Below are 25,493 nucleotides of genomic sequence, written 5' to 3'. Positions count from 1 at the left end.
ACATAGTCCGTGTCTTGTTGACATAGCTGGTGTGTTTACAAGTAGGCTACAACTTCTACTGTCGTTTTCTCTGTGTAGTGGAGGCTTAGTTGATTGTTCATACAAGGCTTGAAGTCTACATTGGAGAAAATAAGGTATTAGTAAGGAGGGGATGGTGTGTGTGAAGGTTAGCATGCATGATCTATTGACATGAGCGTGGAGGGTGGATATTGTACCTTGTTTGAGTGTGTATTGATGGGGACAAAGTAGTAAAATGTTGTCTAATCACTGACTACTGTGTGTCCTTCAGACTAATCCTGCTAGTGATGACGACCTTGACACCAGTGTTAGTAGTACAGAGCCTATAGACCCATTGGATGAAAGCTTTCAGCCTGGAATAAGCCTAAACTCAACATCATCTGACGTTGAAACAAGCCAGGACAGCCAAAGGTATTTATGTAAGCACAATACCCTCTTGAGAAAACAAAATCACCAATACACTAAACTATTCTCCTCAAACTTTTTACACCCTTGCAGTCAGTTCTTTGGCAGGGGTGAGGGCTGTTAGTGTACTCTTCCAAAATATTTACTGTATTGTTGGCAGTGCTTGTCTACTCAACAGCACAACTATAGGCACTCATATACAACAATACACAACTGGACTGTCTACAAGTCAAGCCCCCATCAAATGTTTCACATCTTTGCTAACAGTCCATCTCAATGCCCCATTATTGACTCTGAGTGTAACAGAACACATACTGTACTGTATCCTTTTTTTGTTTACAGATGAACATGGTTTATTGTATGGTTACACATCCTCATGATCAGTATTGATGTTTTACACATCCTCTTCATGTCTTTCCAGGACACTTGCGGAACATACAAATCTTCTGCAAGAGGTCGAAGCAGTGTCTGGTGAAGAACATCGCCAAAGCCTGCTAAACCAGCTGCCATTACCCTTCACAAGCAGAGGTTCACCAGCTGAAGAACATTCAACTAACACCACATCCATATTCAGTTAGACTCATGTTCTAGTATAATATAGATTAAATGATGCCAGCTGATTCATGATTTTGACTGTCTGAGAAACGCTGCCTGCCTGTCTGTCTCGTCCCGACTCCCGACACGTTCATTACTATGGGACATCTGGAGATCAAATTGGAATATTGAAACAAGGTTGCCAATGTCGGAGGGACTAACAGCAAGGTTTATACAAATCTCTGCTGTTGAAAACTAAATGTTAGTCTAAAAGATATGTGAGATAATGTCTAGATGCTTTTTACAGTGGAGATCAAGTTTATAAATTGCCTGGCTGGGCTGATGAGAAAGTGGCTTGTGCAGTCAGATAGGCATTTTAACGTTATAGATTTAGCTGGTGGTAACTTGTGGAATAGACACCAGCTGGAATGCAGTTTTAACCAATCAGCATTCAGAATTAGAACTACCCGTTGTATAATATAGATCATCAGAAACCAATAAAGTGCTGACTTCAACTTCTGGATCAATTCATTGTGATATTCATGAAATATATTTGGATAATCTAGGTTCAATCTTACTGCTAAAACAAATTATGCAGGGAGTTGGTGTATAATTTAAACTTTAATTTGTTGGCAAGTAAACATGTAGATTAGTCTATCAATATAACAAATAAGTAAACATGGCTTGTATTCAAGACAAAGTTTATTTGCTCTGGAGACCGAGGTGAGTTTACACAGCAGTATGCAGGGACTGTTATGTCAATGTATGACATACAGTTGAAGTCAGAAGTTTATATACACCGTAGCCAAATATAGTTAAACTCAGATTTTCACCATGCCTTCCACAAGCTTCCCACAATAAGTGTGTGAATTTTGGCCCATTCCTCCTGACAGAGCTGGTGCAACTGAGTCAGGTTTGTAGGCCTCCTTGCTCACACACGCCTTTTCAGTTCTGCCCACACATTTTCTATAGGCTTGAGGTCAGGGCTTTGTGATGGCCACTCCAATACCTTGACGTTGTTGTCCTTAAGCCAATTTGCCACAACTTTGGAAGTATGCTTGGGGTCATTGTCCATTTGGAAGACCCATTTGCGACCAAGCTTTAACTTCCTGACTGATGTCTTGAGTTGTTGCTTCAATATATCCACATCATTTTCCTACCTCATGAATCCATCTATTTTGTGAAGTGCACCAGTCCGTCCTGCAGCAAAGCACCCCCACAACATGATGCTGCCACCCCCGTGCTTCACAGTTGGGATGGTGTTCTGCGGCTTGCAAGCGTCCACTTTTTCCTCCAAACATAATGATGGTCATTATGGCCAAACAGTTGTATTTTTGTTTCATCAGACCAGAGGACATTTCTCCAAAAAGTACGATCTTTGTCCCCATGTGCAGTTGCAAACCATAGTCTGGCTTTTTTATGGCGCTTTTGCAGCAGTGGCTTCTTCCTTGCTGAGCGGCCTTTCAGGTTATGTCGATATAGGACTCGTTTTACCGTGGATATAGATGCTTTTGTACCTGTTTCCTCCAGCATCTTCACTAGGTCCTTTGCTGTTGTTCTGGGATTGATCTGCACTTTTCGCACCAAAGTACGTTCATCTCTAGGAGACAGAACGTGTCTTCTTCCTGAGCAGTATGACAGCTGCGTGGTCCTATGGTGTTTATACTTGCGTACTATTGTTTGTACAGATGAACCTGGTACCTTCAGGCGTTTGGAAATTGCTCCCAAGGATGAACCAGACTTGTGGAGGTCTACAATGGTTTTTCTGAGGTCTTGGCTGATTTCTTTTGATTTTCCCATGACGTCAAGCAAAGAGGCACCTAGTCTGAAGGTAATACATCCACAGGTACACCTCCAATTGACTCAAATTATGTCAATTAGCCAATCAGAAGCTTCTAAAGTCACGACATCATTTTCTGGAATTTTCCAAGCTGTTTAAAGGCACAGTCAACTTAGTGTATGTAAACTTCTGACCCACTGGAATTGTGATACAGTGAATTATAAGTGAAATAATCTGTCTGTAAAGAACTGTTGGAAAAAATTACTCGTGTCATGCACAAAGTAGATGTCCTAACCGACTTGCCAAAACTATAGTTTGTTAACAAGAAATTTGTGGAGTGGTTGAAAAAACAATTTTAATGACTCCAACCTAAGTGTATGTAAACTTCCGACTTCAACTGTATATACAGTAGAAGATAAATATACTACGAATGCTTATAATACATACCACAGTTCTACAAAGGGAATACTTGCATAGGGTATGTTGGGATGGTGCAGTGAGGTGTTTAGAGTCACTTTGATACAAGGGGGCGATTGTTGTTATAGGACCTTTCGCATCTCCTCTTGAGAGTCATCAACTTCTTTGTATCCAAGCGGTATTGTCTGCGAGAGAAAGACGAAAACACTATTAGACATTCATGGGCAATCGCTGTGTACTGTCTGTTCCTACTGTAGCAGCATGGTGTAGAATATGAGACATCTCACAGACACAGGTTAGCTAGCTAGCTATAACACACAGGTATAGTTACTCCAAGACGAATATGAGTAATAAAGCCAAAGTCATTCCTTTACTCTCCACCATAATCATCCAAACATTTATCCAGTTTTGCTCCTAATGAGAGGCACTGAGGCTAGCTAGGCTAGTTAGGTAAATAGCTATAACATTAGACTACAGTACATTTTAGGTATAGCAAAAGCAGCTAGCTGGCTAAACTTGTCTTGTAATGGTACTTACAAGTCCTGTTATGGCCGACTTAATCACCAAATTGTACTGTACAACACTGCTTTGTGTAAAAAGAGAGGTTATATTTAAGCAATAAGGCCCGAGGAGGTGTGGTATATGGCCTATATACCACGGCTAAGGGCTGTTCCTAAGCAAGACACAACGAGGAGTGCCTGGATACAGCCCTTAGCCGTGGTATATTGGCCATATATCACAAACCCTTGAGGTGCCTTATTGCTATTATAAACTGTTTACCAACGTAATTAAAGCAGTAAAAAGAACTGTTTTGACATACCCGTGGTATACGGGTCGATCAGCCGATCAGCATTCAGGGCTCGAACCACCCAGTTTATAATACTAGCTAGCTACCGACAGCAAAACAACTTACTTCTTTGTCATTTGCCCTCCTGAGTCCTGGTCCAGCTGGTCTAGGCTACCGCCACTGCTTGCTTGTCTCGCAATTATTTTTCTCGGTCTCAACTCCTCTTCAGTGTATTCCGGCTCAAATAAATAGGGCTGTATGTTCCTATGTAAAAGAACATTTAAAAAAAATCAATGTCCAGTTCTTCTTGGAAAGAGGAATCATCAGAAACAGCCATTGTAGCTAATTCATTAGCAATCTCTGATAGATAACATGTCTCTAGTGAAGCTGTAAACTTGTACCGCCCGTGTTTTGAAAAGCCTGATTTGGAAAGTGGAAACAAGAAAGTAGACCTCCCGTCAGGCCGTAGTCTTTACAAAGCCAGGGAAAATGAGTCAATTTGGATGTCCTGCAATGTCCTGGCAGTCCAAAGGCTCTATTGAGCAAGGACAACCATATCTAATCGCTGCTATCGTGATCATGCAATCGGCGAAACACAAAGGCCACAATTATTGCTACAAAACGTGACACCATTTATTTTTTAGATTAGACGTCTCCTAGCACGAAAAAAATAAATAATCCAGCTATAGTGCATAATTATGTCTGAAACACCCTCTCATCAATCAGAATTATGTAGGGAGACTGGAAAAACACACCAAATAGTGTCTGGCGGTGAAGTTTTCCTTTAATGAGAGGACTGTTGATATTCCTCTCATAGCAGAGATTAATAAGCCCGTGGTGTATCGGGTTCAGTAGGCACAGGTCGTCGATGTCTCTCAGCCTCATGCATTATTTATGGTTGACATGGCGACGCGCAGCAGAACCTTTGTGGAGAGAGTGGCACTGCTTTGGCGTGCAGCTCTTTCAAGTCGGTGGCATATTACATTTAGCACACTGGCACAGCCCCTCTGATGGCATGAAAAACAGAGGCCGTCTGGAGCAGAGGAGTGATGGCGGATAGGATACATTCTGACTGGAGTGCTGTTCTTTAAATCAAAAGTCATGCCTCGTGTCTTAAACTGGTGACAGATACTGTATTACAGACAAGTTGATCCATCTCAACCTCATATTTTACTGTGTGTGAAATGCTTTTTAAATCAATACATGTCATAGGAAGCCTCCTGGGCAATATTGCATAGTCTGACAGACAGAGCTAAACATGTCCATGGATCTAAATACATAGTTATTTTAGATGAACTCTCCCCTCTTTTACTATAATGTCACACACAACCTTGTGCGGAATGTCCTTCCTCAGTTTAAATACATATGTAAATAGCTTGTTGCCTGAAATAAATATTGTGGAACACATTCCCCATGGGAACAGTACTTAAGTAGACCAACAGCTGGGGTTGTAGAGAGGTTGACCTGACTGTGAAATGGACGGTTACATCCTGAGCGGTCATCTACTCGGTCGGTCAACATGTGTGGTCCACTACAAACACTAACTGGACATGACACGGTCATAAACGCCAGAACACAACCTTCCCTATACTCTGAAGTGGAAAGATACAGGAGTTAATACTCTTGTTATGATCATAAAGTCTTTTTAAGGACTCAAAGGGCTTTACATTGCATGGCAGTAAAACGTATTGATGTCTCTATACGGCATCTGAAGGTCAACTGGGGTCCAGCTCATATAAATTCTCCTTCACTCTTAGTCTTTGTTGTTGTGTCTCTATGCCCTTGTTCTGTACACAGAGGGTTGAATTAGGGCTGATTATAGAACAGACAGTGATTGATACCAGAGGACTTATTCTATGAATACTAAGACGTTTAAAAAGGTACAGGTTCTGACCGGTGTGACTTGAGACCATCAATCCTTTAAAGAGGCACCCTGCAGTTGCTACATCCGTTTTAAGACTTTTAAATTAATGAAATATACCAATTGATTATTGAAGAAAATAACATAAATAAATGCCTCAAAACTTAGTTCAACTGTCAACTGTCACTGTCAACTGTCAAAACTTAGTTCAACTGTCATACCCCATCAGCTTGTTACTCATGTTACTCATGTTTGTAAACAATGTAAACATAAACAAACACTGTATTGCCTCAAAACATGTGTCCCTCTGCCCTCTCTAAATCATGGCATTGAACGGTTCAGCAGACTTTTAGCCCTCCATAACTGGCTACGAGACTACCACCCACATCATTTGGACTCCTGGATCCTTTCACAGCAATTTAAGGCTGCGTTGAAACAATGACGTATCAATGACACAAGCCCAGCTCATTTAAGCCCTACAAATTGTGTCGCTGAGTTGTCATAATGCTTCAGCAAATGTACATTATTCTACGGGCCTTGGAAGACAATGCAAGTAACCTAATTTATATCCCTCTTACTGCCCTGAATGCCTCTGCTGATCCTACAGCTATTGTATGCAAAAATCATATGCCTATGAACCGGAGTTATACTGTTAGCACAGAGGTGGGGTGCCCTAGCAGGAAGTACACTGTGTGCAGCTCACCCAGCACTAACATAAATAACCCAAGCATGTCTACCTCTGCTAAGCTTCCCAGTAATGCAAGAAAAACAATTAAGAATCCCAGAAAAGTGTTAAAAGTAGCTCATGTATGTAGTTTAAGAAACAAGGTTCATGAAATCAATCATTTGTTAGTGTTACAACCTGGCTCAAGATTGTAACAAACAATGGGAAACCACACACTGAATGAAGTGAATTTATTCCATAAATAAAGTAAACACTTTTTTCAGATGAGGTATGAAGCATAAATTAGGGTTCAACTGCACAAAGCCACAACGAAAGAACCAAAGGAAGGCATGGAGAGAGGAATGGGGGAAACTGAATGGGGAAACAGTGGCTTTATGCCACAGCTGAGCCCCATCAGCACTGACGACCCTCCCAGCTCCACCCACCAATCTCCTGCAGGAAGTAAGCACAGCAAAACCCAGTGGACAGAGCAGGGAGGGGCCATCACACTGGTAACAGATGACATTCATATTCTGACAATCTCTGAAACTCGCTTAGATAATACCTTTGATGATACAGTGGTAGCAATACATGGTTAGAAGATCTACAGAAGACAGAAATGCCAAAGGTGGAGGTGTGGCTGTTTATATTCAAAACCACATTCCTGTAAAGCTTAGAGAGGATCTCATGTTAAATACTGTTGAAGTAATATGGCTACAGGTTCATGTGCCTCACTTAAATCCCATTCTGGTGGGAAGCTGCTATAGACCACCAAGTGTTAACAGTCAGTATCTGGATAACGTGTGAAATGCTTGTCAATGTATGTGATATCAATTGAGAAGTATATTTTATGGGTAATTTAAATATTGACCGGCTTTCATAAGTCTGCCCACTCAAAAGAAAGCTTTAAACTGTAACTAGTGCCTGCAAACAGGTTCAGGTTATCAATCAACCTACCAGGGTAGTTACAAACAACACAGGAATGAAATCATCAACATGTATTGATCACATCTTTACTAATACTGCAGAAATGTGTTTGAAAATAGTAACCAAATCCATTGTATGTAGTGATCACAATATAGTAACCATATCTAGGAAAATCAAAGTTCCAAAGGCTGGGCCTAATATAGTGCATAAGAGGTCATACAAAGCTTTGTAGCGATTCCTATGTTGTTGATGTAAAGAATATTTGTTGGTCCGTGGTGTGTAATGAGGAGCAACCAGATGCTGCACTTGACACATTTATGAAATTGCTTATCCCAGTTACTAATAAGCATGCACCCATTAAGAAAATGACTAAAAACTGTTAAATCCCTGTGGATTGATGAGGAATTTAAAAACTGCATGGTTGAAAGGATGAGGCAAAAGAAATGGCATGTTTTTACCTTTATTTAACAAGGCATGTCAGTTAAGAACAAATTCTTATTTACAATGACGGCCTACCCCGGCCAAACCCTCCCCTAACCCGGACAATGCTGAGCCAATTGTGCGTCGCCCTAATAGGTCTGACTGTACAACTTATTGACAAACGTACTGCAAATTGAGAAGTTATGTGACTAAACTAAATAGAAAGAAGAAACTACACTATGAAACAAAGATAAAGGACATAAAGAATGATAGTAAAAAGCTTTGGAGCACCTTAAATTACATTTTGGGCAAAAACGCAAACTCTGCTCCATCATTAATTGAATCAGATGGCTCATTCATCACAAAACCCACTGATATTGCCAACTACTTTAATGTTTTTTCATTGGTAAGATTAGCAAATTTAGGCATGACATGACCCCAACAAATGCTTACACTACACATCCAATTATATCTGACCAAATTATGAAAGACAAGCGTTATCATTTTGAATTCCGTAAAGTAAGTGTGGAAGAGTTGAAAAAATTGTTGTCTATCAACAATGACAAGCCACCAGGGTCTGACAATTTGGATGGAAAATGACTGATGATAATAGTGGATGATATTATCACATCTTCAATTTAAGCCTACTAGAAAGTGTGTGCCCTCAGGCTTGGAGGGAATAAAAAGTTATTCCCCTACCTAAGGATAGTAAAACCCACTTTACTGGCTCAAATAGCCAACCAATCAGCCTTTTACCAACCCTTTGTAAACTTTTGGGAAAAATAGTGTTTGAACAGATACAATGCTATTTTATTGAAAACAGACTTTCATGCTTATAGGGAAGGACATTCAACAAGCACAGCACTTACACAACTTACTGTTGATTGGCTTAGAGAAATTGATAAATAAAGATTGTGGGGGCTGTTTTGTTAGACTTCAGTGCAACTTTTGACATTATCGATCATAGTCTGTTGCTGGAAAACTTGTGAAAATGTGTTATGGCTTTACACCCCCTGTTATATTGTGGATAAAGAGTTACCTGTCTAACAGAACACAGGGGGTGTTCTTTAATGGAAGCCTCTCCAACAAAATCCAGGTAGAATCAGGAATTCCCCAGGGCAGCTCTCTAGGCCCCTTACCTTTTTCAATCTTTACTAATGACATTTGAGTAATGCCAGCGTGTCTATATATGCATATGACTCAACACTATACATGTCAGCTACCACAGTGACTGAAATGACTGCAACACTTAACAAAGAGCTGCAGTTAGTTTCAGAATGGGTGGCAAGGAAAAAGATAGTCTTACATATTTCAAAAACTAAATTGTAAACTGTCACGGTCAATACATGTTGATGCAACAGTAGTTACAATGGGGAGAAGTCTGTCCATAATAAAGACCTGTTCTGCATTCTTAACAGCACTATCAACAAGGCAGGTCCTACAGGCCCTAGTTTTGGCACACCTGGACTACTGTTCAGTTGTGTGGTCAGGTGCCACAAAGAGGGACTTAAGAAAATTGCAATTGGCTCAGAACAGGGCAGCACGGCTGGCCCTTGGATGTACACCGAGAGCTAACATTAATAATATGCATGTCAATCTTTCCTGGCCCAAAGTGGAGGAGAGATTAACACCATCACTACTTGTATTTGGGAGAAGTATTGACATGTTGAATGCACCGAGCTGCCTGTTTGAACTACTGGCACACAGTTTGGACACCCATGCATACCCCACAAGACATGCCACCAGAGATCACAGTCCCCAAGTCCAGAACAGACGGTGGGAGGTGCACAGTACTACATAGAGCCATGACTACATGGAACTCTATTCCACATCAAGTGTACTAATCTAAATGTGACCCAGCTGATTACAAAGGCCACTCGTCCAAACTTAAAGGACCCTACGAAATCGACTTTGATTGACCTCATACTTACAAATACTCCAGAGAAATATACTGGGAGAGGGGTATTTGCTTTGGATATTAGTGACCACTGTTCCATTGTATGTGTCAGGGATATATGGATGCCTCGATCCAAACCTTGTTTTATCAACAAGAGGAATTTTAAACATTTCAATGAACAGGCCTTTTTTTGTGACCTTTATGTTGGTGACTTTGATTGTATTGCATCTATACCTGACCCAGAGTTGGCTCTGAACCACTTCTCAAATGTTTTCAATTGTATTGTAGATTAACATGCTCCCTTTAAAAAAAACGGAGAATTAAAAATCGGTCTTGCCCTTGGTTCAGTCCAGTGCTATCTGAAGTCATACACAACAGAGATGCTGCCTGGGCCAAAGCTAGATTCACAGACTTGGGCCCAGACTGGCAGTCTTTCAGGCGATTGAGAAATCGGTGTGTAAAACTAGTTAAAAAAGCAAAATCAGATTATTATGTTAATGCACTATCTTAATGTACAGGGAACCTAGGCAAATGTTGGAAAGCTGTTAAATCACTTTAGGGTTGCGTCTCCTCTTCTCTCCCCAAATAAATTAGATAGAATAGAATATATAGAATTTAGATTCTGGCCCTATTAATCACCATTTTATCTCTGCAGACTTTATATTTGAATGTATTTTCAAAGCAGTAGTTTGGATGTAGATGGTGAAAATCTATTAAATGATACTGACGACGCTGGTCAGGAGTTTTCTTTTCGGAAATTCATTGATAAAGACGTCCTGGATGCTTTGCTAACATCAGACAAAAAAATCCACAGGGGCTGATCATCTGGAGCCTAGTTTGCTTACGTGTGCAGCACCCCTTATTGCTGGCTGAGTAACTCACATTTCTAATTAAAAAAATTGAATCAGGAAGTATTCCAAAAGCATGGAAATCCACATATGTGCTGTGGGGATACAAATTATCTTGACAACTATCGCCATATTTCAACAATACCTTGTTTATAAAGGATTCTTGAATTCTTAGTTAATGTACAACTTCGTTCCTTTTTATCTGATAATTGTATTCTTAATATAAACCAATCAGGGTTTAGGCCTGGGCATATTACTACCACAGCAACCACGGCTCCCGAGTGGCGAGTGGCGCAGCGGTCTAAGGCACTGCATCTCAGTGCAAGAGGCGTTACTACAGTCCCTGGTTCGATTCCAGGCTGTATCACATCCGGCCGTGATTGGGAGTCCCATAGGGCGGTGCACAATTGGCCCAGCATCGTCCGGGTTTGGCCGGGGTAGTGTGTCATTGTAAAGAAGAATTTGTTCTTAACTGACTGGCCTAGTTAAATAAAGATTAAATAAATAAACTAAAAACCACGCTAGTTGTTAATGATCTTGTCCATGCCTTGTTTATTGACCTGTCAAAGGCGCTCAACACTGTTGATCATTCTGTTTTGCTGAAGAAATGATAAAGAGTAGGCCTGGGATATACAGCCTGTTTATGGTTTCAGAATTATCTTAGTGACAGAACTCAGGCCATCCTGAATTTCTTGAGATTCAAAAAGGTGTCCCTCCGGGTTCAATTTTGGGTCCATTATTGTTCACTTTGTATATTAATGACATACGAAACACTGTTAATACTTGTAACATTCATCTCTATGCAGATGACACAATTTTGTGCCACCTCAGTGCAGCAGGCCATTCGTGAACTTCAGCATGACTTTGATTCAATTCAGAAATCACTTACAGATCTTAAATGAGTGTTAAATACAAGTAAAACCTAGCCATTGCTGTTCTCTAGGTCATGAAATATTGACCCTGACGACCTGCATATTTGAGCTATAAATGGAGCCCAAATTGAGCTTGTTTCTCAATAGAAGTACCTAGGTGTCTGGATTGATGACAAGTTATCCTTCATAATGCATATAGAAAATCTGATCCAAGATAGTTTTTTTATATCGAAATATAGATCACAACTTAGTATTAAAAATAGGAGAAAAGGCCTCCCGGGTGGCGCAGTGGTCTAGGGCACTGCATCGCAGCGCTAGCTGCGCCACCAGAGTCTCTGGGTTCGCACCCAAGCTCTGTCGCAGCCGGCCGCGACCGGGAGGTCCGTGGGGCGACGCACAATTGGCCTAGCGTCGTCCGGGTTAGGGAGGGTTTGGCCGGTAGGGATATCCTTGTCTCATCGCGCTCAAGCGACTCCTGTGGCGGGCCGGGCGCAGTGCGCGCTAACCGAGGGGGCCAGGTGCACAGTGTTTCCTCCGACACATTGGTGCGGCTGGCTTCCGGGTTGGAGGCGCGCTGTGTTAAGAAGCAGTGCGGCTTGGTTGGGTTGTGCTTCGGAGGACGCATGGCTTTCGACCTTCGTCTCTCCCGAGCCCGTACAAGAGTTGTAGCGATGAGACAAGATAGTAATTACTAGCGATTGGATACCACGAAAATTGGGGAGAAAAGGGGGTAAAATGTATTTAAAAAAATAAAAATAAAAATTAAAAAATAGGAGAAATATGCTTCTCCCTGTTTTGAATTTTGGTGATATTGTTTACATGCATGCGGCAACCTCTGTTTTAAAACCCTTGGACGCAGTCTACCATTCAGCAATACGTTTTATCACAGGGGACAATTTTAGAACTCATCATTATAGCCTGTATAAAAATGTGGGATAGACCTCTCTGTCTGTAAGAAGAGAGCTGCATTCTCTGTTATTTACAGATGAAGTCGGAAGTTTACATACACTTAGGTTGGAGTCATTAAAACTTGTTTTTCAACCACTCCACAAATTTCTTGTTAACCTGTTGAGGCTGGGGGCGCTGTTGTCACTATTTATGCTAATCGTGTAATTTTTGAAACGGCTTCCCACAAAATTCTTGATCGTACAATATGCATATTATTATTATTATTGGATAGAAAACAGTCTATAGTTTCTATAGGAGTTGAAATTTTGTCTCTAAGTGGAACAGAACCCATTCTACAGCAATTTCCCTGACATGGAGTCAGATTTCAGAAATGTTGGCCCCTGATCTGGAGTCAGTTAAAAGGCCACAGTTATTGCTATGAGTATACGGACACTGCTTACGTCTTCCCCTGGATGCCTTTACATGATGACGATTTGCATGGGGTCGATTGCGCGTTCACAGGCACTATAAATTAAAAAACCCTGTAGCTAGTAAGTCTTTTGGAGCTGCGTTATGCGCGTGGAGGACACCGACCCGCACCTGTTCCAAGCATTAGTGGAGGGAGTAATATTACTCTGGTCATGTTTCTACTCGTTATAGGAGTTAAAAATATCATAAGGTAGTTAATTTAAAGCGTTTTATAGCAATTTATATCCGTTTAGTGCGATTTTGGAACATTTATTTCTGAAACGCTGTGAATTGCTGGGCACGCTTCCAGTTCATCCCGAACGCAGTTGGCATTTCCACATGGCAAGAGGACAGCTTTCCACCAAAAGACGATTAGACCCAAGAAAGGATCCTTTGCCCAAGATACTGATGGAAGAACAGCTCAAAGTAGGACATTTTTATTATGATAAATCGTGTTTCTGTCGAAAAATGTTAGTGGCTTAGGACGCCATGTTTTTTGACGTAGCTTCGCTTGGCGCAAACTGTATTGAAAAGTAAGGATAATTTAAAAAATGTAATTCCGCGATTGTATTAAGAATTAAATTGTCTATCAATCCCTGTCCACCCTATATTTTTTAGTCACGTTTATGAGTATTTATGTATAAGAGTAGATCACTGTCTAATATGGCGCACGGACATTTTCTCACCAGCTGGGCTACATTTCACATTGTCTAACCATGATTTTGGTGGCTAAATATGCACATTTTCGATCAAACTCTATATGGATTGTGTAATATGATGTTACAGGAGTGTCATCTGAAGAATTCTGAGAAGGTTAGTGAAAAAATTAATATATTTTGGCGATGTTGACGTTATCGCTCACTTTGGCTAGAATCAATGCTGGGCTGCTATGTGCTATGTGCTATGCTAATATAACGATTTATTGTGTTTTCGCTGTAAGACACTTAGAAAATCTGAAATATTGTCTGTATTCACAGGATCTGTGTCTTTCGATTAGTGTATGCTGTGTATTTTTACGAAATGTTTGATGATTAGTAAGTAGGTAAACACGTTGCTCTATGTAGTTATTCTAGTCCATTTGTGACGGTGGGTGCAATTGTAACCTATGCCATCTACCTGAAATATGCACATTTTTCTAACAAAACCTATCCCATACCATAAATATGTTATCAGACTGTCATCTGATGAGTTTTTTTCTTGGTTAGGGGCTATAAATATCTTAGTTTAGCCGAATTGGTGATAGCTACTGGTGTTGGTGGACAAATAAAAGATGGTGGATTATGCTAATGTGTTTTTAGGTAATAGATTTACATCTTTACATATTGTGTCTTCCCTGTAAAACATTTTAAAAATCGGACATGTTGGCTGGATTCACAAGATCTGTGTCTTTCATTAGCTGTATTGGACTTTAATGTGTGAAAGTTAAATATTTAAAACAAATATTTTTTTTGAATTTCGCGGCTCTGCCTTTTCAGTGGGGGTGGGGGGGGAGTGCCGCTAGCGGCACCCTCATCCTAGACAGGTTAACAAACTATAGTTTTGGCAAGTCGGTTAGGACATCTACTTTGTGCATGACACAAGTAATTTTTCCAACAATTGTTTACAGACAGATTATTTCACTTATAATTCACTGTATCACAATTCCAGAAATTCCAGAATTCCAGAAGTTTACATACACTAAGAGCCTTTAAACAGCTTGAAAAATTCCAGAAAATGAAGTCATGGCTTTAGAAGCTTCTGATAGGCTACTTGACATAATTTGAGTCAACTGGAGGTGTACCTGTGGATGTATTTCAAGGCCGACCTTCAAACTCAGTGCCTCTTTGCTTGACATCATGGGGAAAATCAAAAGAAGTCAGCCAAGACCTCAGAAACAAATGTAGACCTCCACAAGTCTGTTTCATTCTTGGGAGCAATTTCCAAACGCCTGACGGTACCACATTCATCTGTACAAAACAATAGTACGCAAGTATAAACACCATGGGACCACGCAGCCATCATACCACTCAGGAAGGAGACGCGTTCTGTCTCCTAGAGATTAACATAATTTGGTGTGAAATGTGCAAATCAATCCCAGAACAGGACCTTGTGAAGATGCTGGAGGAAACAGGTACAAAAGTATCTATGTCCACAGTAAAACGAGTCCTATATCGACATAACCTGAAAGGCCACTCAGCAAGGAAGAAACCACTGCTCCAAAACCGCCATAGAAAATCCAGACTACAGTTTGCAACTACACATGGGGACAAAGATTGTTATGTGTTATATGTAACATCATTAATTAAGATAAGAATCATAAGTTACCAAAGCCGTTCACAGGACTGGATAACAATAGAGTTACCTCCAGTCTTCACAGATTTGGGAAAATCTGCGTTTAGTTCCCCCCCTAATTTGTGGAACAATCTCCAGAGTTCACTGCAGCTAGATGTGCTGGTGCACTCTGGCAGTTTACATTATTGATTGAGGACCTCTATGTAGTTGAATGTGATTGCTTTTATTAAATGTTTCTTTCTGTTTATTGTGCTGAATTAAACTCAGCAAAAAAAGAAATGTCCTCTCGCTCTCAACTGCTTTTTATTTTCAGCAAACTTAACACGTGTAAATATTTGTATGAACATAACAAGATTCAACAACAGACAAACTGAACAAGTTCCACAGACATGTGACTAACAGAAATGGAATAATGTGTCTCTGAACAAAGGTGGGTCAAAATCAAAGTAACAGTCAGTATATGGTGTGGCCACCAGCTGCATTAAGTACTGCAGTGCATCTCTCCCTCATGGACTGCACCATATTTGCCAGTTCTTGCTGTGAGATGTTACCCCACTCTTCCACCAAGGCACCTGCAAGTTCCCGGACATGTCTGCGGGGAATGGCCCTAGCCCTCACCCTCCGATCCAACAGGTCCCAGACGTGCTCAATGGGATTGAGATCCGGGCTCTTTGCTGGCCATGGCAGAACACTGACATTCCTGTTTTGCAGGAAATCACGCACAGAACGGGCAGTATGGCTTGGGCATTGTCATGCTAGAGGGTCATGTCAGGATGAGCCTGCAGGAAGGGTACCACATGAGGGAGGAGGGTGTCTTCCCTGTAACACACAGCGTTGAGATTGCCTGCAATGACAAAAAGCTCAGTCCGATGATGCTGTGACACACCGCCCCAGACCATGACGGACCCTGCACCTCCAAATCGATCCCGCTCCATAGTACAGGCCTCGGTGTAACGCTCATTCCTTCGACGATAAATGCGACTCGTCAGTGAAGAGCACTTTTTGCCAGTCCTGTCTGGTCCAGCGACGGTGGGTTTGTTCCCATAAGTGACGTTGTTGCCGGTGATGTCTGGTGAGAACCTTACAACAGGCCTACAAGTCATCAGTCCAGCCTCTCTCAGCCTATTGCGGCCAGTCTCAGCACTGATGGAGGGATTTTGCGTTCCTGGTGTAACTCGGGCAGTTGTTGTTGCCATCCTGTATCTGTCCCGCAGGTGTGATGTTTGGATGTACCGATCCTGTGCAGGTGTTGTTACATGTGGTCTGCCACTATGAGGATGATCAGCTGTCTGTCCTGTCTCCCTGTAGCGCTGTCTTAGGCATCTCACAGTACGGACATTGCTATTTATTGCCCTGGCTACATCTGCAGTCCTCATGCCTCCTTGCAGCATGCCTAAGGCACGTTCACGCAGATGAGCAGGGACCCTGAGAATCTTTCTTTTGGTGTTTCTCAGAGTCAGTAGAAAGGCCTCTTTAGTGTCCTAAGTTTTCATAACTGTGACCTTAATTGCCTACCGTCTGTAAGCTGTTAGTGTCTTAACGACCATTCCACAGGTGCATGTTCATTAATTGTTTATGGTTCATTGAACAAGCATGGGAAACAGTGTTTAAACCCTTTACAATGAAGATCTGTGAAGCTGTTGCGTTTATATTGTTTTATACACGTGTATGTTTTATTCTGTTTTTATTGTAATGTGTAGAGGGCTCTCTTTTTAATCTCAATGTGACTCCCTGTTTAAATAAATATGAAATAGTTTAAATAAATATGAAATAAAATAAATAAATAAAAGTAACTCATGCAAGCAGTAAAATTCGATTAAAAAAACAGATAAAAATACACCTTATGGACCAGTGGGGACTGTAAAGCACCACAAACATAGGCACAAACACATGCATACAAATGCACGATAACATACGCAGTATACACACATCTACACACGGATTTTGTATTGTAGATATGTGGTAGTAGAGTAGGGCCTGAGGGCACACACTTAATATGTTGTGAAATCTGTTGTGAATGTATTGTAATGTTTTACAAAATGTCTAACTGCCTTCATTTTGCTGGCCCCCACGAAGGGTAGCAGCTAATGGGGATCCATAATAAATGCAAATAAATACAAATGCATGGTTAAAACTATAATTTTGATATCCTGGATGGTCAGTCCTTGTATCCATAGCTCTGTGAATGAGTTTTAGAGTAGTTACATTTCTCCAGCCACATCCCTCAGCTGTTCACCATATCAGTGGTGGAGAGGCGATTTGTTATTGTTTGAACTTCAGATTGCCACTTTAAACAACAATGATTTGACCTGATCCCCTGCTTAACCGAGGGTAGGTGATCTAGGATGTCCAATTACCTGACGCACACGTAGAACTGGATATATTTAAAGAGTGGATATATTTACAGAGTGGATACATTTACAGACAGAGATATGAGAGAGGGAACGAGAGGGAGAATGACAAATACCTATCAAGCAAGAGAATGGGACAATAGAAACATCAGACAGAGAATGGGACAATAGAAAGATCAGACAGAGAATGGGACAATAGAAAGATCTGACAGAGAATGGGACAATAGAAAGATCAGACAGATAATGGGACAATAGAAAGATCAGACAGAGGATGGGACAATAGAAAGATCAGACAGAGAATGGGACACTAGAAAGATCTGACAGAGAATGGGACAATAGAAAGATCAGACAGAGAATGGGACAATAGAAAGATCAGACAGAGAATGGGACACTAGAAAGATCAGACAGAGAATGGGACACTAGAAAGATCAGACAGAGAATGGGACATTAGAAAGAGAATGGGACAATAGAAAGATCAGACAGATAATTGGACAATAGAAAGATCAGACAGAGGATGGGACGATAGAAAGATCAGACAGATAATGGGACAATAGAAAGATCAGACAGATAATGGGACAATAGAAAGATCAGACAGATAATGGGACAATAGAAAGATCAGACAGAGGATGGGACAATAGAAAGATCAGACAGATAATGGGACAATAGAAAGATCAGACAGAGAATGGGACAATAGAAAGATCAGACAGAGAATGGGACACTAGAAAGATCAGACAGATAATGGGACAATAGAAAGATCAGACAGATAATGGGACAATAGAAAGATCAGACTGATAATGGGACAATAGAAAGATCAGACAGATAATGGGACAATAGAAAGATCAGACAGAGGATGGGACAATAGAAAGATCAGACAGATAATGGGACAATAGAAAGATCAGACAGAGAATGGGACAATAGAAAGATCAGACAGAGAATGGGACACTAGAAAGATCAGACAGAGAATGGGACACTAGAAAGATCAGACAGAGGATGGGACAATAGAAAGATCAGACAGAGAATGGGAGACAGAAATGATTGAGAAAAGGAAACATGGAGAGTAATTGAAAGTTGTGAGAGAAGGATTGAGACTGACAAATTAAAACTGACAGCGTGCGGTCGCTCTGTAAGAAACAGTATGCACTATATAGTGGTATAACTCACCGGGGCCCAGCTTGGCCACCGCATAGAGCAGGTCGTAGTTGATGACGGTCGTGGCCTCGTCTATCTGCTGCCAGCCAATGGGCGGTGAGCCGGGAGGGGAGATGAGGAACTGTTTAGAGGGCTGAGGAGGAGCCAGGTGCAGGTTATCACCGTCTGATACTGGGTTCTGGACCTGAGAGAGCGAGAGAGAGAGAGAGAGAGAGAGAGAAAGAGAGAGAGAAAGAGAGAGAGAGAGAGAGAGAGAGAGAGAGAGAGAGAGAGAGAGAGAGAGTGAGAGAGAGAGAGAGTGAGAGAGAGAGAGAGAGAGAGAGAGAAAGAGAGAGAATGCGTTTGAATCCGATGTCTCTTAGTAATAGGCTTGAACAAAAACTTAGTCTAGTGAGGTACAGACCCTCATCATCGCCACCAGGCCTGTCATCTTGACTAATAGCTAATAGGCCTAAATTAGTGCAGATCACACGCAGATGAACCTAATGTAGCGCAGGTGTAGAAAGACGGCTGAGCGGAGTCCCCACTTCCGTTTTTCAGGGGAAATGGAGGATAGGTTGAAAATACTGTACCCCTGAAAACTGTCAACATCTGCGTTCTACCAACGGCGTTAAGGGTGCATGTAGATCACCAGAGTGCTGTGAACTGTGCGCCAGCCTCCAGGCAGCACAACGGAACATTTGGTCCTGCAGATAATAGGTCTTCTCTAACAGGAGAATAACTCATGGACTTAATCTCTCTTTCTCTCTGCCTCAGCGGAGTGTTTGTGACCCTCATATCCTTTGGGAAAGGAATTAGACAGGCCTATTGGCTAATGTGGAGCAATCACACGCTGCTGCAAGGAGGACAGCACATGCGCACACACACACACACACACACACACACACACACACACACACACACACACACACACACACACACACACACACACACACACACACACACACACACACACACACACACACAATGGAGAGGCTTTTAAAGTTAGTCACACTGCAACGGTTACAAAACCTTTTCCATAAACACAGTTTTTTCCCTGAACTATACACCATAACTAAAGCTAGTGTCATAAGGTGTCCTTTCCTTCCAGCAATAGGCAACAAAACTATCATAAGGGTAAATCAAAGTCCGTCCTGCCTGTTGTACTGTATAAATACTGACCTGGGCGAAGTAGAGTTTGAGCTTCTTGCCCCTGAAGGGTGTTTCGTGCAGCTCTATCCTGGCGCTTGCGGCTGCTTTGGGGTTGCTGAAGTTGATACGGACACGCCGGAAGCTCTTGAACAGCTGGAACGTCACCCGCTCATCGTAGGACAGGAACAGAGCCTCAAACATCTCCTGAACCAAGACAATACGGAGAGACAAAAACAAACCACATGAAATTGTGCATAATATGGTTTCAGGTGGTAAATGCCGAAGCATGAATAATTCAGATAGACATACAGTAAGCCCTGAGGGAGAAAGAGACAGTCAGCAGTGTCTGGGGTGAGGCTCTATATTTATCACAGCCTCCACCAGTCCCCACAGAATCCAGGTAACAACCTGTTAATCATGTACAGGGGATGCTGCATGTCTCTGTGTTGTTTTATTGGGTGCAGTCTAGATTATGTTTTCTGTTGCCGATTCATTAAGCCTGGCCAGAGGAGAGAAGGAGCGAGAGAGAAAAGCGAGAGGGAGCGAGAGAGTGAGGAAAAACATGTGTGTGTGTTTGGAATCTATCCACTCACTTAGCATTCATTTCCTGCTGCGGGGTAGAGCTAATGAAAGGTGTCTTATCTGAGCATCATCTCCCAGACCTGCCCTGGGCTCCATAGAGAAAGGAGAGAGAGTAGAAAGGGAGAGAGTAGAAAGGGAGAGGGGAGAAGTGTAGTGCTATGGATACAGCGGAAGGCAGAGTTGGGGGAGAGAGGGACGCAGGGTCGAGGAAAGAGGGGAAATAAAGAGCAAGAGGGAAGTCGTTTCCTCAGACCAGGGAGCCACAGTCAGTTCTGGGAAAATCTCCCACAACCTCTGGGCTCTACAGCCTGATCGCTAACACAACATATCTGTTACTGTAGCTATGTCTGTCCTCTATGACCATACCTCATAACCCCAGGATAGAATTCATAGGTTATAGCCAGACCAGGTTATACACAGAACAAGTGTGCAATAGGGATGATTGTGTCGAACACTAAATTCTGTGAATTAAGACACTCAACCGAAAAGCAAATCTCCCACCTCAGTTAACTCACACGACTGGTACTTTCCCCAAATGAGACGTTTGTTCACAATAACAAGCAGGTCTGAAAACACAGCATTAAAGACAGAGCAGAGCATATGGCCTACAGTATTTCCCCTCCCTCCCACATGGTGGTGAGCGGAGATGCTGTTCTAGCAGACTCTAAACGAGCCACCTCATTTAGCCAGTAATGAGTGTGAAGATGAACACTTTTAAAGAGATCATCTGCTGCTTAACTGTCCATCTGAAGAAATATTTGCTGTGAATTGATTAGCAGCGCATGTGTAATTTTTTTTACAAATAAACACTTGGACAGTGATTTCATTTATCTCTCTCTTGTTTAAAGACAGCCACTATATCCACATTAGAAGGATCAGCAATAGTGAGACTGCATGGGAAGTTACAGAGAGCGTGTCCATGTACAGTACAATCATTCAATGGATCTTTTGTTAGTCAGTTAATACATTCCGAGCCAAGGAAGATTTTTAGATTCGACTGTGCTCCATCAAATAAACAACGTGACCACATAACATTGTTTAAAAGACGTCTGTTAAAACTAGTCTGACAGAATAGTTCCAAGATGCCACATCTCACTCCCATCAAAACATCTATTCACGACACTTTGAGTCACTCAGATACAATAGTCGTCTATCAGCACGCCTGACAAAGAGAGCGCATTAGCAGCTCGTTATGTCAGAGCCGGTGACAGATGAAAATATGACTTCCTTGGTGGAGCTGGTCTGTAGAGACAGGCAGTCACTTTCCAAACTAGTAAATGTGTCTCAGAGTTTGTTTCCTGTCAGTGTGTGTGAGATCGGTGGCATGTAGCAGGCTCCCGATGCCTAGTAAGTGTCCTGGGAGCTGACAGCTGGGACTGGTATGTGTCTGTCCTGATTGGGGGGCTGGAAATGAGTGGTGACAGCTCAGTTCAGTTTTCTGTACTCCTCCCCTTCGACAGGTGAGGGGGTGTAAAATAGAGCGGCCTGGTGGAGGAGGACCTGGCTCACTGCAGGTGCCTTGGATCAGCACTTTAACAGTTTCCCTCTGCGTTGTCGGAGTAGTGGGAATGAATACAGCAGCAAATGTTGCTGCTTCAACGTTTCACCTCGGTAGCATGTTCTTCTGCCTTTCAATAAGCCAGAGCAGTAGGATGACGTTGCCCCCTAGACACTAATAAGAGGTCAAGTTTGCATTTCTCTCCTGAATGGTCTAAGCTCAAGATCGAGGCAAACTGCTCCTAGATCTGTACCTAGAAGCAACTTCTAGCCAGAGTTAAGGCTAAAGCAGACATAATGTCCCTCCCTGTGTTGCGTCCAACTCATGAACATTAGACTGGGTTCCCTCTCTGTACAACAATATTCCAACTCAGGTGATGTATCCATCTCCAAGAGCCTCAGACCCACACCACACAGAGGAGGAAAGTGTTTCAGCAGTTGGATGGAAAGCAGCACCAGCAGGGCAGTGTGTGGATCTGAGCTGGCTTAGCATGGAACCTGTCACACATGAAACCTGATCCACCAATCAGTAACATCACCCTCTGGGTCAGGTTTATGTTCCATCACTAGGGCTTTAGCTTACATAGGCCTAATGGCATTAAAATACCTGGCCTGTTCTACTTTAGTCTGTTCCGCAGAGAAGGCATTGTGAGTGTAATTCGAGAATAGATCACATTCTTTCGCAAATATGGACAGCGAGGTGAGGAGTGGAGGAAAAGAGAGGGAGGGTTTCGTTGGAGCTGGAATGGAGGGAACATACTGTAGCTTTCTAAAAATACTCTTTCTCTCCCGCCTGCCGACCGATCAATGCATTACCAAAGAGCTGGTGGGCACATTCCTCCTAGTTAAGCAAATGGCTCAGGCACATTACTGGTGGAATAACGCACGGTGCTCACGAGGAGAGGGATAAAAATAGCTTCAGAATTATCATTTTTATCAGAATCCTAGAATCTGAGGTAGTTAGTTAGAGAGGCTGAGGCCCTGATGTCATCTGGACGGGTATGTTTGTGTGTGTGTGTGTGTGTGTGTGTGTGTGTGTGTGTGTGTGTGTGTGTGTGTGTGTGTGTGTGTGTGTGTGTGTGTGTGTGTGTGTGTGTGTGTGTGTGTGTGTGTGTGTGTGTGTGTGTGCGTGTGCGTGTGCGTGTACAAAGATAGTTGTGATAAGGAAAGTATAACCTCTCTGACATCACTCAGATGGGTGTGTGTGTGGGGTGTGTGTAGGGCTAGGTACTGAATGCTTTCAGGACACGTATCACCCTAATGGTTAGTGAGAGTGTGTCCATAACAGACGTATCAAACACTGCGGAGGCTTGAAGACAAATAATGTCAGAAAAGTGATCAGGAAAGAGGGTGTTAGACTGGAGGGACAGGGAGGATGTGCAGGCATTCAGCTGTTGTTAGAGAGGATGACCAGGAAGGACAGGATGGGAGTGAGTAAGTGATGGTACTTCTTGTTAGTGAGGTCCATTACTTGTCTGGAGCTGCTTCCAGGGGCGTAGCTAGGTCCAAGGCAATACAAAATACATTGAGGAAATTACAAATGATCTTGCAGAAGCATTACTGTAGTTAAATTTCAATAATTTTTATATTTCAATAATTACTGTAGTTCAACATCACACATTTTGGTTCCTCTCTAGGTTTCTTCCTAGGTTCTTGCCTTTCTAGGGAGTTTTTCCCAGCCACTGTGCATTCCTTGCTCTTTGGGGTTTTAGGCTGGGTATTTAATATAAGCACTTTGTGACAACTGCTGATGTAAAAAGGGGTTTATAAAATAGATTTGATTGATTGATTTGATTTTCTCCTCCAGTGATAGTGAAGGCTGGCAGTAGCCTGGGGCATATTGAGTTTCACTTTGACTGACTGTTACCATATTTCAAAGCAACGTCCCTGCAATACTGAGACATCCAGGTAGAATGCATTAGATATTCTCTACCGTAGTGTGATGTAACATATTACTTTAAGAGCAGGGAAAAGGAAGGAATACGACTGATACAACCTCTAGAAACGCCACAGAATCCAACACATTCTGACCGCAGAACGAGAAAGATATGCACACATACACAAGGTGCAGCAGATTATTCATAGCTATGTTTTCCCCATGCAAACTATATATCACTTTGAGAATGACACAGAGTTGACTCGTTAGCGAGACAGGGGATCCGACTACTTTTCCAAAGCAATGATCTGTCCGAAGGTATCAACTGTTATCTAATGTTCTGACCTAGAACCATTCAAGTGTAGTACGTGGATGACAGCAGGAGTAGAGGAGCAAATGTAATCATCTTGCACACTGCTTTGTGTTTCAGAGCTGATGAGTTGGAAAGTGGTGGTGCTCGTGTGGGGTTATATGTTTAAATCAGGTGATGTGAACGGGTGACAGAACAAGGTCAAACGAGACCTACTGCTACACACAGTGAAGTATGTTAAGAGCAAAGCATGAGGTGCCATTTTGCTAACTGTTGCCACGGGGTTATGCAACATCAGCATATTTCAATAAATCTAGCACAAGTAGCACAACGAACAATAACACTCAACATAAACAAAGATGACCTAGAAAATATTACGCTGGATGAAAAAGACCAGTCCATTGAAACTCATTACCCTTCGACAACATTGACACAAGCCAAAGGCAATAGGAGAATTTCTGGGCTAAAATAATGCACACAGCGGAGGTACGCTGGGAATGCAGAGCAGCTTCCAGTATTTCACCGTTCCGACTCAGAGCTGTCCTGTGTTGTGCTCTCTCTGCACTCAGAATGTTAACGAGAAACAGCTTGTGTTCTGTTCCTACATTGTTTTCACTGGAGATTCCAGACACAGCGTTCCAGAACACTCACACAGCATCCCCAACCAGGAGGGACTGACTGGGTGCAACATTCCACTACAGAGGACAGACAGGAATGACTAGGACATGGCTAATTCATCTTAACTGACCTTCCAAGTGACCTGAGGCTTTAGCTGGGCCAGACTGACTGTACATTGCAGATGAGGAATTGAGCACACTCAGTCTTGCTAGTGATTGAATAAATATGCATAAAGTATGCTACAGATGTAGGATCTTAATTTGACCAACCTGTTGCAGGAGAAGAGAATGAGAAGATTAAGAACTTGAGTTTCTCTTTGGGGAGACAGTGAGGAGATCTGGCATGAGAAAGAGGGTAGCATTGTGTTCTCAAAGAATTGCCCCAGCTCCTTCTAGGCCCAGGACCGAGAGAAATACACAAAGAAAATGTATTCTGAAAGAGAGCAAGCAGCATTTTCCCTAGAGGGGAAAGGCTTGTGCTTGGTCACCACTAGCATCTGTTTAAGGTACCATCTCAGTGTCTCACTCTTCAGATGAGTCTCAGAGGCCCAGGAGGCATGGAGTCTTCTGTTGTCTCTTCCATCTAACATCAACACAGAAGATATATTGCATAACTAGGACCATGAGTGTTTTTGAAAACCTGATTTGACCAGGAAAAGGTCACATGGTCTTGACATAACATATGGGTGAATAGGAGTTGACGATGACTTAACAGAGTAGTGTGTGATATGATGCAGAACTGTCATCGTCGACGCCTACAAGGTGAGGAGACCGTACCATAGCAGTGGTTATGGCAACACGCTAAACACAGGGACACAACACTGGTTGTCAACATACTATAGTGTGTTTGAGAGAAATAATAATATTTCACCTTTATTTAACCAGGTAGGCCAGTTGAGAACAAGTTCTCATTTACAACTGCG

The 25,493-nt window shown here is 42.2% G+C and overlaps 1 protein-coding gene and 1 long non-coding RNA gene across 3 annotated transcripts in view; both read right to left on the bottom strand.

Annotated features, from left to right (window-relative positions):
• Positions 1–25,493, bottom strand: part of LOC129817424 (calcipressin-2-like) — a 110,996-nt gene that overhangs the window by 23,513 nt on the left and 61,990 nt on the right. For both annotated transcript variants that reach the window (XM_055872641.1, XM_055872642.1), the window contains 2 exons: positions 19,719–19,892; positions 18,570–18,741 (listed from right to left, as the gene is read on the bottom strand). In XM_055872641.1, the coding sequence (XP_055728616.1) occupies positions 18,570–18,741; positions 19,719–19,892 (346 nt within the window). The remainder of the gene's footprint in view (positions 1–18,569; positions 18,742–19,718; positions 19,893–25,493) is intronic.
• On the bottom strand, positions 1,642–13,403 carry LOC129817425 (uncharacterized). Its single transcript, XR_008753705.1, has 2 exons — positions 4,068–13,403; positions 1,642–3,339 (listed from the first exon to the last, which is right to left on the bottom strand). It is a non-coding gene; the product is annotated as an uncharacterized LOC129817425 (long non-coding RNA).

This window comes from Salvelinus fontinalis, chromosome 20 (assembly GCF_029448725.1).
Source record: "Salvelinus fontinalis isolate EN_2023a chromosome 20, ASM2944872v1, whole genome shotgun sequence".
NCBI classification, from domain to species: domain Eukaryota; kingdom Metazoa; phylum Chordata; class Actinopteri; order Salmoniformes; family Salmonidae; genus Salvelinus; species Salvelinus fontinalis.
Note: the sequence above shows the minus strand (reverse complement) of the source record. Positions and strands in the feature narration are given on the sequence as shown.